Consider the following 14,512-nt stretch of genomic DNA (forward strand, 5'->3'; position numbering starts at 1 on the left):
TTTTTTTATGACTATAGCAATTTTGAAGAGTGTAGGTCAGATATGTTGTAGAATACCCTCATTGGGTTTTGTATATCTATATATATTTGAAATTTATATGGATTCATGGATATTTACTTTGTTCTTAGGATTATAATCCAATAGTATCATTATTTATTTTGTTCTCCAAATAATTCCAGTTTTGGTCCTTAAGAGTTCCCAGGTTGAATTATATGCATTTTTGACTATGACTCCATCTTCTTTTTAAAAATCAAGTTTCTACTCTCTGACACTATGTTTCAGAATCATTCTGATATTTTCTTGGTCCAACTCTAAAATGAATCATTTCTCCAAGGAACACTAGCTCTTATTGCCAGAAAACACTATTCAGAAATAAGATCTGGGTGCTGGATGTGTTCATTGATACTAGGGTATCACTGTTTCTAGGTTCTGAAGCTTCCTCAGCTCATCCAGCCAACCTAGTAGTTTTTGAGCTTTAGCAAGCACCCTTAACCATTTTATTGATTAACCATTTTAATCAATATACAAACCCTGCTTGTGTATCTACAGATCATGCATTCTTTCCTAGAAAGAAAGAACACCTGGGTATGTCAAGAAACAGAAACCAGACCCCCTTCCTTGCACAACCTCTATAATCAAGGGCATGTAATCAAGAAATGTTAGGGACCACAGCACTCCCCCTTATTAATTGCTCTACACTCTTTTTAAAACCCCTGGGCCAGGCAGAAACCTTGGAGTTGGCCTTTGGACAAGAGCCCACCTTCTACCCAAGTGGCTGGCCTCCTGAATAAAGGTCATATTCCTTTCCAATCAAAACTCTTGAGTATTGGCTTTTTGAGTGACAGGCAGCTGAACTTGGATTTTGGTAACACTCTTAGTGGAAAGGGATGGGAAATATGCTGTGTATTCAAACTCTTGTGTGTATCTCCATATCTAATTATTTCTATATTCATCTATCTTAATATATAATAGAAACATGAATTAATACTGTTATTTCCAACTCTAATCTAGCAACGCAAGTTTCATTATAGCCTTCCTATTTTGCCTATTTGCATCTTATTTCTGTGACAGTGGGAAACATGACCCCATTATCTACCGTTTATTTACTTATTTGACCAGTTATCCTAAGTTTAAGGTGAAAAGAAATGTGTAAAACATTGTACTTGAGTTGCTAAATTCTTAACAAGACTGTGTTTGCGACTCTGAAACGCTGTCGCATGCATACCGGATACCGGGATTGTAAAACAAATTTGGTCGTACTCAAACACTTTTCCTTGGCTGATCTGCTTATGATTAATACAGATCGATTAAAACAGACCGCGTTGCCCAGAGCCAGCGGCTCCCCGGGCCTGCGCTCCTCCGGCCCCGCCCCGCTTCCTCCCAAGCCGAGGGGCGGCTCCACCTCCACGCAGCGCCAAAGGGAACCTGAGCCGACGGCGAGCACGCGAGCGTGTCCTTTGGGTGCCCCTTGTGCCGGAGCGCGGGGGCACCCTCACCCTTACCTTGTCCCCGGAGTCTCCGAAGGCCCGGCCGGCGGAGGGGGCGGCTGGAGGCCCCATGCAGTTCCTGTGTGAAGGCTCCCGAGCTGCAGCAGATGCTGAGCCCCAAGGCTGAGGGGCACGCAGAGGACGAGGGCCGCTGGAGAACCGGCAGCCCGAGAGCCCTAAGCGGCCGTCAAGGCCCAGACGACAGCATGGAGGCGGCAACAGGAAAGGAGCAGGTCCCGGGGACGCGTGCGGCCTCCACCAGGCCAATACCTTGGACCGCAGGAACCTGAGAGATGGCTGGAAAGGCATTCTGGAAAGTACTGGCGCCCGTGACCAGAAGCACCGTGGAGTCCCTGCCGCGGCCCACGGCAGCCCTGAGCTAGGCCTGCGTGCGGGCCTGGTGCGGCCTGGCCAGCTGCGTGCGGCCTGGCCCCTGACACGCCCGACAGGGACAAAGGTTCGGCCATCTTCCACTCGGTCAGCCCGGGGACACACGGCCTGCTGGGCTGCACACACTGCCACCTGCGGCACGGCAGGGCGAGGCGGGCTGAGGCGGGGCGAGGCGGGCTGAAAGGCTTCGTGGAGAGCATGCGCCAAGAGAAGCGGCTGTAGTCTCTGGGAGGTCTTCAGGGCAAAGGAGCAGCTCGGTATCCCGTGCAGGGAAGAGGGCCCGGCAGAGGAAGACACCAGGGACAGCAAGGCAGGAAAGTTCGCATCCACGATCCTGGGAACATTCAAAGGCAAGGAGTAAGTCTCTTGGCACACCAGTTCAGGTGGCGGGTGACTGCATCAGCCAGAGCACCTGGTCCCCAGGTCACAGCAGTCTGGATGGAACCCAGCTGACAACAGGCAGAGCTCGGCTCCTCTTGGGACTCACTGTGGTTGCTCTGCCTCTTGCCCCTTCGCCTTTCCATCCTTGGGGCCCCAGCTTCTCAGTGCCCCATGCCTTACCCTCGCCACCCCCATCTTTTCTCAGGGCCTGTCTCTGGGCCCTCAGCCACCTCTCTGCATCCGCCTCCAGCCTTTTAAGCCTTCATTCACTTCAGGGAGCCCTCTCTTCCTGCCTTAGTCCTCTGTCTTTTGGGGAGGGCCCATATTCTTGTGCTTCAGTCCCCCATTCTCTCAGGGCCTTGTGTTTTGGGGCTTCTGCATTCTCGGGGTTCCCCTCCCTGCACAGTCTCCTGCCTTGCTCCTTCACTCTGCTGCCTCCGTACTGTTCTCCTGGCAGCCCCATCTTCTCTCGCAGGACCTCCTACCTTCTCAGGCTCTTTCTCTCCTGTCTCCATTTCAAATTGATGAGGTCTCACTTCTTGCCCTGCTTGGATTTTTATTTCTTGGCTGCCCTCCCTGCATCTTCCTTGGTGGCCTGTCCTTTTGCTGTGGGGAAGCAAGACCTGGTTGCAGGCAGTTTTTGAAAGAGGGGTGGAGCCAGACCGAAAAGGTTTCTCTCTCAGGAGGTGCAGTAGAGCCACTGTAGGCAAAGGGGCAGGACACACGATCCCTGAGAGGCTGCCCTGCCAATGCCAACTGAAGCAGATCTGGCTCACTCCTCCAACATGGCTCAAGCTAGCAACTGGTGGGGGATGAGAGGATTAGGCTTTGCAGCACAATAAAACTCAATCCAGGTAGATGATGATACCCCAGCTTCATGAAGGATCCCCAGCATCCTCTGAGGACACATTCACAGGCCCATCCCCAGCTATGTCCAGAAAAGGGTTGGGTGAGGACTGCTTCCTCGAACAGGCAAGGGCAGGGGATAGAGGGTGTTGGTGCCTGAGCCCCAGACCACTGCCCCACCGGGTCCTGGCACACTATGAGATGGAAGTGGTCCTTGCCCGGCAGGTACCCAGCAGACTCCAACTTCGCCCTGTTGTTGGATCCTTTCCTCTTTGTCACAAACCTGCAAAATCTGTCTCAGTTTCTTTTCCTGTATCTTCTTTACCTCCAAAAAGTAACTTTGATTTCAAGTGAGACATTTTGGCATTAAATGTTTAGAAAGTCCCCACGGTAGGTTCTAGCACTGTGGAAATTAGTGTTCCTGCTATTTCTTTCCCAATATTTGTGTTTTTGTTTCTTAAAAGTGTAAGAGATCACATGAGCAAAATTATTTCAGAGGATTTAAGTCCACTGAGCGAAGGCAGCAGTTCTGAGGAGCTGGAGAAGGGAGGATGGTGGTGTTTGGGGGACACTTTCACTCTCTGACAGCTTATTGTTTGTTATCAAAGCCACCTCTTAGGCAGGGGTGACAGCAGCAACGTTTTTTTAGGTGGAAAACGTCAGGGTTTTTTTGTGCAGCGTGGTGTGTTGCTGCTCTGAGTAGGCTGTTCTAGGCCCGTTATTAAGGGAGAACCTTTGCAGGAAGTGGAGCATTCTGACCATGCAGATGCCAGAGTTTGGGAGTCCAGCCAGAGCCCTTGGAGTTCCTGTCTGCATCCTCTCACATCTTGCTAGATAAAACATCTCCTGAAATGTGATTCTTTACATTTTGGTGTTAACAATAAAACATGGCACACACACCCACACACAGACACACACTCAAAGATACACACATAATGATGGGCACTTACAGAAAGAGTAATGATATGTGTTCCCCTTGTTATTGATTAGTAGATCAACCAAATTCTGGCTGTCCCATTCTTTATTCTTGGAGGAGGAAGAATGAGAGTCTTGACTTAGGTTGGCTTAGAGGAAATTCCAAGATGAATAATGTAATAAGATCATAAGATGAACAATATGTTACATCATGGTGTAATAATAATTTTTTACTCCCCCCCCCAAAAATAGCAATTTTGACAATTACCCTCAGATGAGAGAGCCTTTGTGGAAGTCCAGGAATTTAGCCTGGAAATACCAGCACACTGTCGGAGTAAAAACAAATCCAAGATTGGATGCATTGAAGAGGGTAAGAGGAACAGTTTCACTTTACCTATGTCCTTTCTCCCTCAAGGCAACATAGCTCATTGCCAAAAAAGTTGTTCCATTGGGGAAAATAAGAGCATGGGAATGAAGTTCTGGTTTCCTCAGGTATGGGAGACACTGCCAAAGAGATCCACTTCTCATCCCGTTCAGATAGCTGAGCTATATTGTGTGGCTGAGGGTGGGAGTTTCTGGGCAGTCGCAGGTAGGGCCGTTGGAGGGCATCAGAGGGATGTGCATCCTACTAATCGTACCGGGATTGGGTACATTGGGAAGCTGGCTGTTGAGCCACTGGGGATGCTCTCAAGTAGCCATGAACACCCCCTGACTGTGCGCCTTACCCACACATAACCCGATCCTGTGGATGGTTTTCCACATGTGCTTCCAGTGAGAAGATGGCCAGTAAGCACATGTGGAAAGATGGCCTGACTCTGCAGGCTGGAGAAAAATCACACATTGAGGGTGCCTGGGTGGCTCTCAGTGGCTTAAAGCCTCTGCCTTCGGATCAGGTCGTGATCCCGGGGTCCTGGGATTGAGTCCTGCATGGGGCTCTCTGCTCAGTAGGGAGCCTGCTTCCCTTCCTCTCTCTTGCTGCCTGCCTCTCTGCCTACTAGTGATCTCTGTCTGTCAAATAAATAAATACATCTTTAAAAAATCACACATTGAGCATTCAGTCCAGCAAAAAGTGTTCATTTTAGCAAAAAGGAGGCTCTCAGCAACTAACCTGGCTTTGCAGGTTGGAGGGATGGCATACAGGTTTAAGAATTCTGCCATAAGATGAAATAAGAAGTTTGGAGTAGGAATAACCATAGAAAGGTCTGAGAAAGCATCAGAATCACTAGCAGAGGTGACAGAAGGTAATTCTCTGCTGAGGCAAGTCAGAAAGACTGGAGGAAGTAGCTGCTTCTTCATATACGAAGATAACAGCAGTCTTCAATATGAAAAATCAGTGTAACCCGACACCACCAAAGGAACACAATAATTTTCTAGAAACAGATCCCAAAGAAATGGAGCTCTGTGATTTGTCTTATAAAGAATTCTGTTTTAAGGAAGCACAGTAAACTGTAAGAAAACACATAAAACACAAAAAGATGATTCAGTGAACTCATGAAAACAATACGCAAACAAAATGAGAAGTTGAACATAGAGATAGAAACCATCACAATGAAGCAAACAAATCTGGAGCTGAAAAATACAATGAATGAAATGACAAATGCAGGAAAGAGTATCAGTATTAGCCTGGATCGATCGGAAGAATGAGTCTTTGACAGGACATTTAAAAATTATGCAGTGAGAACATAGGAAAATAATAAAAAGGGATAAAGAAAGCTCACATGGCCTGTGGGATACCATTAAGAGAAACACTGTAGACATTATTGGAGTTCCAGAAAGAGAAGGGTGGAAAAAGGGTCAGAAAGCTTGGTTAGAGGAATAATGGCTGAGAAGTTCCTAAATCTGGGGAGAGATTTGAACTCTTAACTTTATTAAGTTAATAGTTCACCCCGATATTCCACCCAAAGTGATCTTCCTCAAGACGTATTATAATTAAGTTATTTAAAATCAAAGATTAATGGAAAGAATTTTCAAAACAGCCAGAGGAAAAATAACCCTGACATACCAAAAAACCTTCGTAAGGTTCTCAGTAGATTTCTTTGGAGAAACCTTGAAACCCAGGATCATGTACTCAAAATACTGAAAAAAAAAAAAAGCTGTGAACCAAGAATACTTTACCTAGTAAAGTTGTCTTTGGGAAATAAAGGTGAGATAAAGACTTTTCCAACAAACAAAAACTGAGGTAATTCATTAGCAGTAGACCTACTTTATAAGAGATACTGAAAGAATGCCATGAGATGAAACAAAAAGACACTAACTGGTAACATCAAAACATGAGAAAATAGACAACACATTGGTAAATATGTTTAGTCAAACTCAGAATACTCTAGTACTACAATATGGTGATTAGCTACTTAACTCTAGTAAAGATTAAAGGATACCAGTATTAAAAATAACTATAGCTGGGGCGCCTGGGTGGCTCAGTCTAAGTGTCTGTCTTAGGCTCAGGTCATGATCCCAGGATCCTGGAATCAAGCCCCGCATTCTCCCTCTCCCATGCCCTCTGCTTGTATTCCCTTTCTTGCTGTGTCTCTATCAAATAAATAAATAAAATCTTAAAAAAATAACTATAGCTACAATAATTTGTTAAAGTTTACACAGTATAAAAAGATAAATTGTGACATCAAAAACAAAATATGAAAAGAGAGTAAAAGAATAGAGTTTTTGTATGTGATTGAAGTTATCACCTTAAAATAGACTGTAATGTTTATATGATATTTTATGTCAGTCTGATAGTAACCACAAAACAGAAGCCTACAGTAGATATAGAAGGACAAAGAGAAGGGAATTGAAGCATACCATTACAGAAAGTCATCCAGTCACAAAGGAAGTCAGCAAGAGAGGAAGAGGGGAATAAGGAAGCTACAAAACAGCCAGAAAATAATTAAGAAGACATTAATAAGTCCCTACCTATCAGTAATTACTTAAAATGTAAATACCTTAAATTTTCCAATGAGAGGCGGAATAAGTAAACAAACAAATGAAAAACAAGACCCAACTATATCTTGCCTGCAAGAGACTTAAAAGATACACAGAGACAATAATGAGGGGTGGAAAAAAATATTCCATGCAAGATGAAACAAAAAAAACAGTAGGGTTAGCTATTCTTCATCAGATGAAATAGACTTTAACTCAATAGCTATAACAAGAGATAAAGAAGACCATGATAGTGCAATTGCACTACTGGGTATTTACCCCAAAGATACAGATGTAGTGAAAAGAAGGACCATCTGTACCCCAATGTTTATAGCAGCAATGGCCACGGTCGCCAAACTGTGGAAAGAACCAAGATGCCCTTCAATGGATGAATGGATAAGGAAAATGTAGTCCATATACACTATGGAGTATTATGCCTCCATCAGAAAGGATGAATACCCAACTTTTGTAGCAACATGGATGGGACTGGAAGAGATTATGCTGAGTGAAATAAGTCAAGCAGAGAGAGTCAATTATCATATGGTTTCACTTATTTGTGGAGCATAACAAATAGCATGGAGGACATGGGGAATTAGAGAGGAGAAGGGAGTTGGGGGAAATTGGAAGGGGAGGTGAACCTTGAGAGACTATGGACTCTGAAAAACAATCTGAGGGTTTTGAAGGGGTGGGAGTGGGAGGTTGGGGTACCAGGCGGTGGGTATTATAGAGGGCATGGATTGCATGGAGCACTGGGTGTGGTGAAAAAATAATGAATACTGTTATGCTGAAAATAAATAAAAAATAAATTAAAAAAAAAGAAGACCATGATAACATGATGATACTATAATGCAGAGGAGACATTACAACTAATACTGCAGTAATACAAAGGACCATAAGAGACAATAAACAATTATATGCAGATTGGCTAACCGAGAAGAAATGGATATGTTTTTAGAAACATACAGTTTACAAGACTGATTCATGAAGAAATAGAAAATCTGAACAGACCAATAACAAGTAAGAACACTGAATCAATAATCAAAAATCCCTAAGAAGGAAGAGCCCAAGACCTGATGGTTTCACTGGTGACTTTTACCAAACAGTTAAAGAATTAATGCCAAACCTTAACTCTTCCAAAATTTTAGGGAGGGAGCACTGTCCAATTCATCGTGCAAGGCCAGAATTACCCTCATACCAATGCAAGGCAAGGACACTGTAAGAAGAGAAAACTACAGGCTGCTATCTCTAATGAATATTGATGTAAAATCTCCAAACAAAATTCTACATTCTGTAGCACATTAAGGGGATCATACACCATTATTAAGTGGGATTTATCCATGGGAGGCAAAAATGATTAAACATATGCCAATCAATAAACATGATACTCCAGATTAATAGAATGAAAGATACAAATCATATGATCCTCTCAATAGATGCAGAAAAAGCATTTGACAAATTTCAACATCCTTTCATGATTAAAAGGACAGGAGTTGGATTGCAAAAGAGTATGATTTTATCATACTCTTTAAATATATGATATATGATTATATCATATATATGATTATATCTTGATTATGGTGGCAGTTACAATAAAATGAAAGTCATTGAAAAACTGTACTTTTAAAGTGGATGCATTTTATTGTACTTAAACTGTAACACAGTAAAATTCATTCAAAAAAGAGAAAATTGCAAGAACCAATCTCAACTGTGATCTTCTTGCCCCTGCCCCTGAAACATTTTCCATAAATAAAATAGCTGTGTATTAAACAACCTCATTATTTTTAAATTACTACAGAAGGATGAATAAATGTGTGTAAAAAATGCAGCACAACTCAATAGTAAAAGAAATGGAGCATTGATGCATGCAACAACTGGGATGGACTTAGGAGCATCATGCTTAGTGCACAAAGCCAGTTTCAGAGGTTATACATGATGCAGTCTCATTTGTTGCCTTTAGGATGATTCCACTGTAGAGATGGAGAAGAGGTTAATGGTTGCCAGAAGACACAGAGGAAGGTGGGAGGAAATGGGTGTGAAGAAGGGAGTTCCTGCATGGTAGTGGGACACTTCTCTTTCGTGATTGTGGTCATGATCACATACCACATACTACATGGTCAGATCACATAGATCTACATGCATAACAAAACACCCAGTATATGTAAAACTGCTGAAAGCGGAAAATGTTTGTAGTCCTATCCTGTTAACATTATCATACCAATGTCAATTTCCCGGTTTTGCTATTATGCTACAGTTGTTAAAGATGTTATTACAGTAGGAAGCTGGGTTGGTTTCAAGCAACTGCATACATTATTTTTGCAGTTTCCTGTGAACTTGTAATAATTTCAAGATAAAAAATTAGATGCCTTCTCACAGCATGATCATGAATTAATATAGAACTGGGAATTCTAAAGTCATATTTTCTTGAAATGGAAGCTTAACAGTGATTTTTCTTATAGATTTGATATAATATGTTAAAAGCAAATACATACTGAGTCAGAAAACCCAGGATAATTAAATTTCCATGAAATAATGGGTCATTTTTATATTAAATGATTTTTATTAAGTAATAATCTCTGAAATCAGTTCAAAAGTTCCTTGGTTGATCTCTATATAATTTGCTTACACACTGAATATTTAAAAGGACTCAAGTATTTTAAAAAGGCGAAATAAACTTTACTGAAATATTCACAAATCCTTATGAACTTAAATCCTTAAAACTAATATGTTACCTAGAAATATAGAGAATTTTTTTCTTAATTTAAATTTAATTATACAATGTATAGTATATCATTAGTTTCATATGTAGTGTTCAACAATCCATCAGTTGTGTATAACACCCAGTGCTCATCACATCACATACCCTCCTTAGTTTTCAATAACATTTTAATTACAGGGGACAAATAGGATCCTTTCTTATATACCCTAGGGAATGTATAGTCCCTGATGGGAAATTAATATTTATTGTCACAATTAGGTTATAAACAGAGACACCAGTTTCTTCCCTATAGAGCTTAGCATGATGGGAAGGTCCTAAAGGACATGGACCTGGATTTCTCATATATAAGCCTTAAGCACATGCCTTGAGCTCTATGACCCAGTGGCACAGGTGTCAAGTGTGTAGTTGCCCTTCATATTTTCTTAGTAAGTTTATAGCAACAAGTTTGATCTACAACCAAGAATGACTCCTGGAATGCTCAGACTGTGATATCTGTGATGTGATCTTTGGCCAATAAAGGAAGAAGATCACATAGAGGGTCAGCACAATTCTTTCAATGGAGGGAGAGTAAGTTAATCACATTTCTATTTATCTCTTATTCTCTCTCTTCTTGAAAAATGAGGGAAAATATTTATATTGAATAACAAGAAACTCAATGTATGAAGCTCTGACTGTACCACCTGCATTATTCTGAGCATACCCTCTCTGTGTTGGCTTCATCCTTCATCTGGCAGCAAGATAGCTATACCAGTACCAAGTGACACATGCAGAATATAACAAGATCAAAGGAAGAGATTTATCTCTTTCCTAAGATAAAGTTTTTAATTGAAATGCACATAGAAAAAAGGTTATGTGTTATAAGCATACAACCTGATACATTTTCATAAACTTTAATCAATGTCCACATTAATTATCTTTCTCTTTCATGCCCTCCTACAAAACCAAGGAAAATACATCCACTTTCCTTTGTTCATTCTCTGTCCAGCTAAGATGGACCAGAGAAGGGGAGTGTATAGAAATACCTGAGTATATGATGAATTATAAATCTTAGGCTACCAAGGTTCTCCTCAATACTTGTTATCCATTACTGACTTCATGGATTCTTGCAGTAAGTTATCTGAAAACATTGTAGACTGGTAGGGATTCTCTTCTTTGAAACACTATTGTGATATGGTCTGTGCCCAAGAGGAATCCTTGCTTTCATGGTAGTTATGACAGGGAACTAAGGTATTGGGTAGGGTAATAGAAACATGAGAGTAGGAACGAGGAAGTGAAGGATCAGATGAGTGAAAGGGAGAGCTGGGGATAGCTCCCCACTACCGAAGCTCACCAACAAGTAGCCTTTATCCTCAGCTGCTCCATCCCTGTATCTTCTAGTAAAGACGGGAGCAGTTGTTTGTCACGTGCTGCTCCTGCAATAAGACAGAGTGGTTTTAATGTTAAAGGGTGTGTGTGCCTGTCCACTCTGACCCTGTGGAGTGAAGTTGGACTTATTTGCTGGTCTGAGTCTTCTCATAAATAAGACTGTAAGGAGAGGGAGGAGAGCTAGGGTTTCTTTTCTTTTCTTTTTTATTTATTTGACACAGAGATAGCACAAGTAGGCAGAGTGGCAAGCAGAGGAAGAGGGAGAAGCAGGCTCTGCTGAGCAGGGAGCTAATGCGGGGCTCGACCCCAGGACCCCAGGATCATGACCCGAGCCAAAGGCAGCCACCCAAATGACTGAGCCACCCAGGTGCCCCAGATTTGGAGTTTCTATTAACGGGACTTTCTTCTGTCCTCACAGATTTCCAAAGAAGACAATATTGGTTAGAAATGACTCCTCAGTGACTGAATTTCTTCTTGCTGGATTAACAGACCGCTCAGAGCTCCAGCAACCCCTCTTTTTCCTTTTTCTGATGATCTACATTGTCACTGTGGTGGGCAACCTTGGCTTGATCATTCTCATCGGTCTCGACTCTCACCTCCACACCCCCATGTACTATTTCCTCTTCAACCTATCCTTCATTGATCTCTGTTACTCTTCTGTTTTCACCCCCAAGATGCTGATGAACTTTGTATCAAGGGAGAACATCATCTCTTATGTCGGGTGCATGACACAGCTGTTTTTCTTTCTCTTTTTTGTCATCTTGGAATGCTACATGTTGACGTCAATGGCCTATGACCGCTATGTGGCCATCTGTCATCCATTGCTGTATAGGGTCACCATGTCCCATCAGGTCTGTTGCTTGCTAACTGTTGCAGCATACATGATGGGATTTGCTGGAGCCTCTGCCCACACAGGCTGCATGCTTAGACTGACTTTCTGCCATGTCAATATAATCAACCATTACCTGTGTGACATTCTTCCTCTTCTCCAACTCTCTTGCACCAGCACCTATGTCAATGAGGTGGTAGTTCTGATAGTTGTGGGAATTAATATCACAGTACCCAGTTTTACCATCCTGATTTCTTATGTCTTTATCCTCACTAGCATTCTTCATATCAGATCTGCTCAAGGACGATCAAAAGCCTTCAGTACCTGCAGCTCTCACATCATTGCTCTTTCTCTTTTTTTTGGGTCAGCAGCATTCATGTATCTTAAATATTCTTCTCCTGGATCTATGGAGCAGGGAAAAGTTTCTTCAGTTTTCTATACTAACGTAGGGCCCATGCTCAACCCCTTGATCTACAGTTTGAGGAATAAGGATGTCAAAATAGCATTCAGGAAAGCCCTGATTAAAATCTGGAGTAGAAACATGTTCTAATTAGAAGCAGCAATAATATAAAGAAACCCAGGTTTTTATTTTATAATTATTGGTGTTTTTTCAAGATGAGCCTATGTGCATAACCATGTTGCTTCTACAGATTGTGTTATGTGTGGTTTAATAGACTTGCTTGTCTTTTTGCTGATAGCTAATCTTGTCTTATTTTTCCTTCTGTATCTCCATCATGTGTGCAAGTTTACACAAGTAACTAATATATTTTATAAATAGAAACTATGCATTGATGTTTCAAATAACTTTTATGCTACTTTTGTTTCTGGGCTACTTCTAATATGGACGAATGTGGTTAGTTTTTTCATTTACATAAAGTTAAAATTAGAGCTCACTGATCTAGACACAAACAGTACATGAACTCTTACTTTTAGCAATAACTGGTATAGGTAGTAGCATTCGAAGAAATGCATTTCAAATTGTGTATAAGGATTAAAGTAGGATCAGATCCCCCTAATATTGTCCTTTTGTTCTATTTTTCTTATCACTTTCTATGTTATTATTCTGACTTTCCTTTTTCCCTGCAGTAATTGCAAAATCCATACCAGGTACTTATGGCTTCTGAGATTGTCTATCAATCCACTGTATTTAATATCTAAGAGAGTACACAGATACCACTGTTCATTGCCAGTCATTGTTGTAAGAAGGAATGATTAGAGAAATAATACATACATATCTCAGGATCCCAATAAGGGGTGGGTGGTTTATTGCATTATAAAACTTGCATTCTTTACCCTCCAAAATGATACCAAATATTTGGAAAGGAGCATATAGTTCTTATTGTAAATTTTGAAATTTATCACTTTAAGGAAAATTCTGCACATAGTATCTGGAGAAACATTGTAGCCATTATTTTACTTACCCAGTGAAGTTTCTAATGAAAAATGGTGTATATTAATAGCAATAAATTATATTCCTAGCAACATTTTGTGAATATACTTAAACCTTCTCCCACCAATAAGGTAATAAATGCATTTAACTAGATGCTTTTTCCTATAGATTTCCTATTTCTCCAATGCTTTTCACATTTGTGTATTTAGAATATCAAACATAATGGGACGTCAAGAAATACTTGCTGAATTGCATTATCTTGTTCAGATAACAACAATAATAAATTTAATGTTACAATAATTAGTAAAATATAATAATAGATAATAATAAATAATAAGTCAGAAAAAACTTTGGGGTACAACTTGCTTTTGGCATTGGACCATAGCAGTCATAGAAAGGTGCTGTTTAGCTCCTTTTCGAGAGAACTGGTTTTGGGAAGCACTGTTGACTGATAGTCTCTAGCTTATACTCCTATGGATTCACTGTTGTGTTCAGGCAGAGTCCTTGCTCGCTCTGAGATGTTCCCAGCCAGGGCCTTAGAGTAATGAGTCATAGAGGAGCTGGCCAATAGCTGTGTAACACAGGTGTCTTCTGATAGGCAATCTTCCTTAGGTACTTCCTGTCATCCTAACAGACTTTGTAGGACTGCACTATAGTCTGAGATTTTCCTAGCATATCCTTCTCTTCTTTCTTAGGTGTCAGAGTTTCAACCCAGTCTAAAGGCCTTTATCACTGACTCCCTCTCCCTCCCATTTTATCCTTCACAGTTTTTTACCACAATAAATGTCTTGCAGGTCTAATTATTTCTTGGCATTTGCTTCTTGGGGGACTCTTGATGACACCGAAGTCTTACATAACTGAGTTTAACACTTAGATTTAGGTTCTGATCATAAAAACAGATTCGTTTTGTTATAAAATAGACCTAGGGCAGAGAATAGAATATTTGGAAACGGATTTTTCATTTATTTAATCAATTAATTTTTTACCATGTAACTAAGCAAATCCGTAGGCAAAGGAAAATCTTCTAAGCAATTGATTCTGTAAATAGTAGCTATTCATGAGGAAAGGAATGAACTCTGACATTAACATTAAATTTGTCAGTGAAAGAAGAGAACTCTTTCATTATTTAAATATGAATTTAGTAGAGAAAGTCAATTATCATATGGTTTCACTTACTTGTGGAACATAAGGAATAAGATGGAAGACATTAGGAAAAACAAAGGAAGAGTGAAGGGGGGGAAATCAGAGGGGGAGATGAACCATGAGACACTGTGAACTCC

General features: G+C 41.0%; 1 protein-coding gene and 1 pseudogene across 1 annotated transcript; both read left to right on the forward strand.

Annotated features, from left to right (window-relative positions):
* Positions 1 to 1,594: 1,594 nt before the first annotated feature.
* LOC123392163 lies at positions 1,595 to 2,238 on the forward strand (annotated as a pseudogene).
* An 881-nt stretch (positions 2,239 to 3,119) lies between these two features.
* Positions 3,120 to 12,392, forward strand: LOC101685962 (olfactory receptor 8B3). The gene is made up of 2 exons (XM_045080312.1): positions 3,120 to 3,454; positions 11,432 to 12,392. The coding sequence occupies exons 1-2, from the start codon at positions 3,120 to 3,122 to the stop codon at positions 12,390 to 12,392; spliced, it is 1,296 nt and encodes a 431-aa protein (XP_044936247.1).
* Positions 12,393 to 14,512: the final 2,120 nt, after the last annotated feature.

This window comes from Mustela putorius, unplaced genomic scaffold, assembly GCF_011764305.1.
Source record: "Mustela putorius furo isolate JIRA1106 unplaced genomic scaffold, ASM1176430v1.1 tig00000460_pilon_pilon_pilon, whole genome shotgun sequence".
Lineage (NCBI taxonomy): Eukaryota > Metazoa > Chordata > Mammalia > Carnivora > Mustelidae > Mustela > Mustela putorius.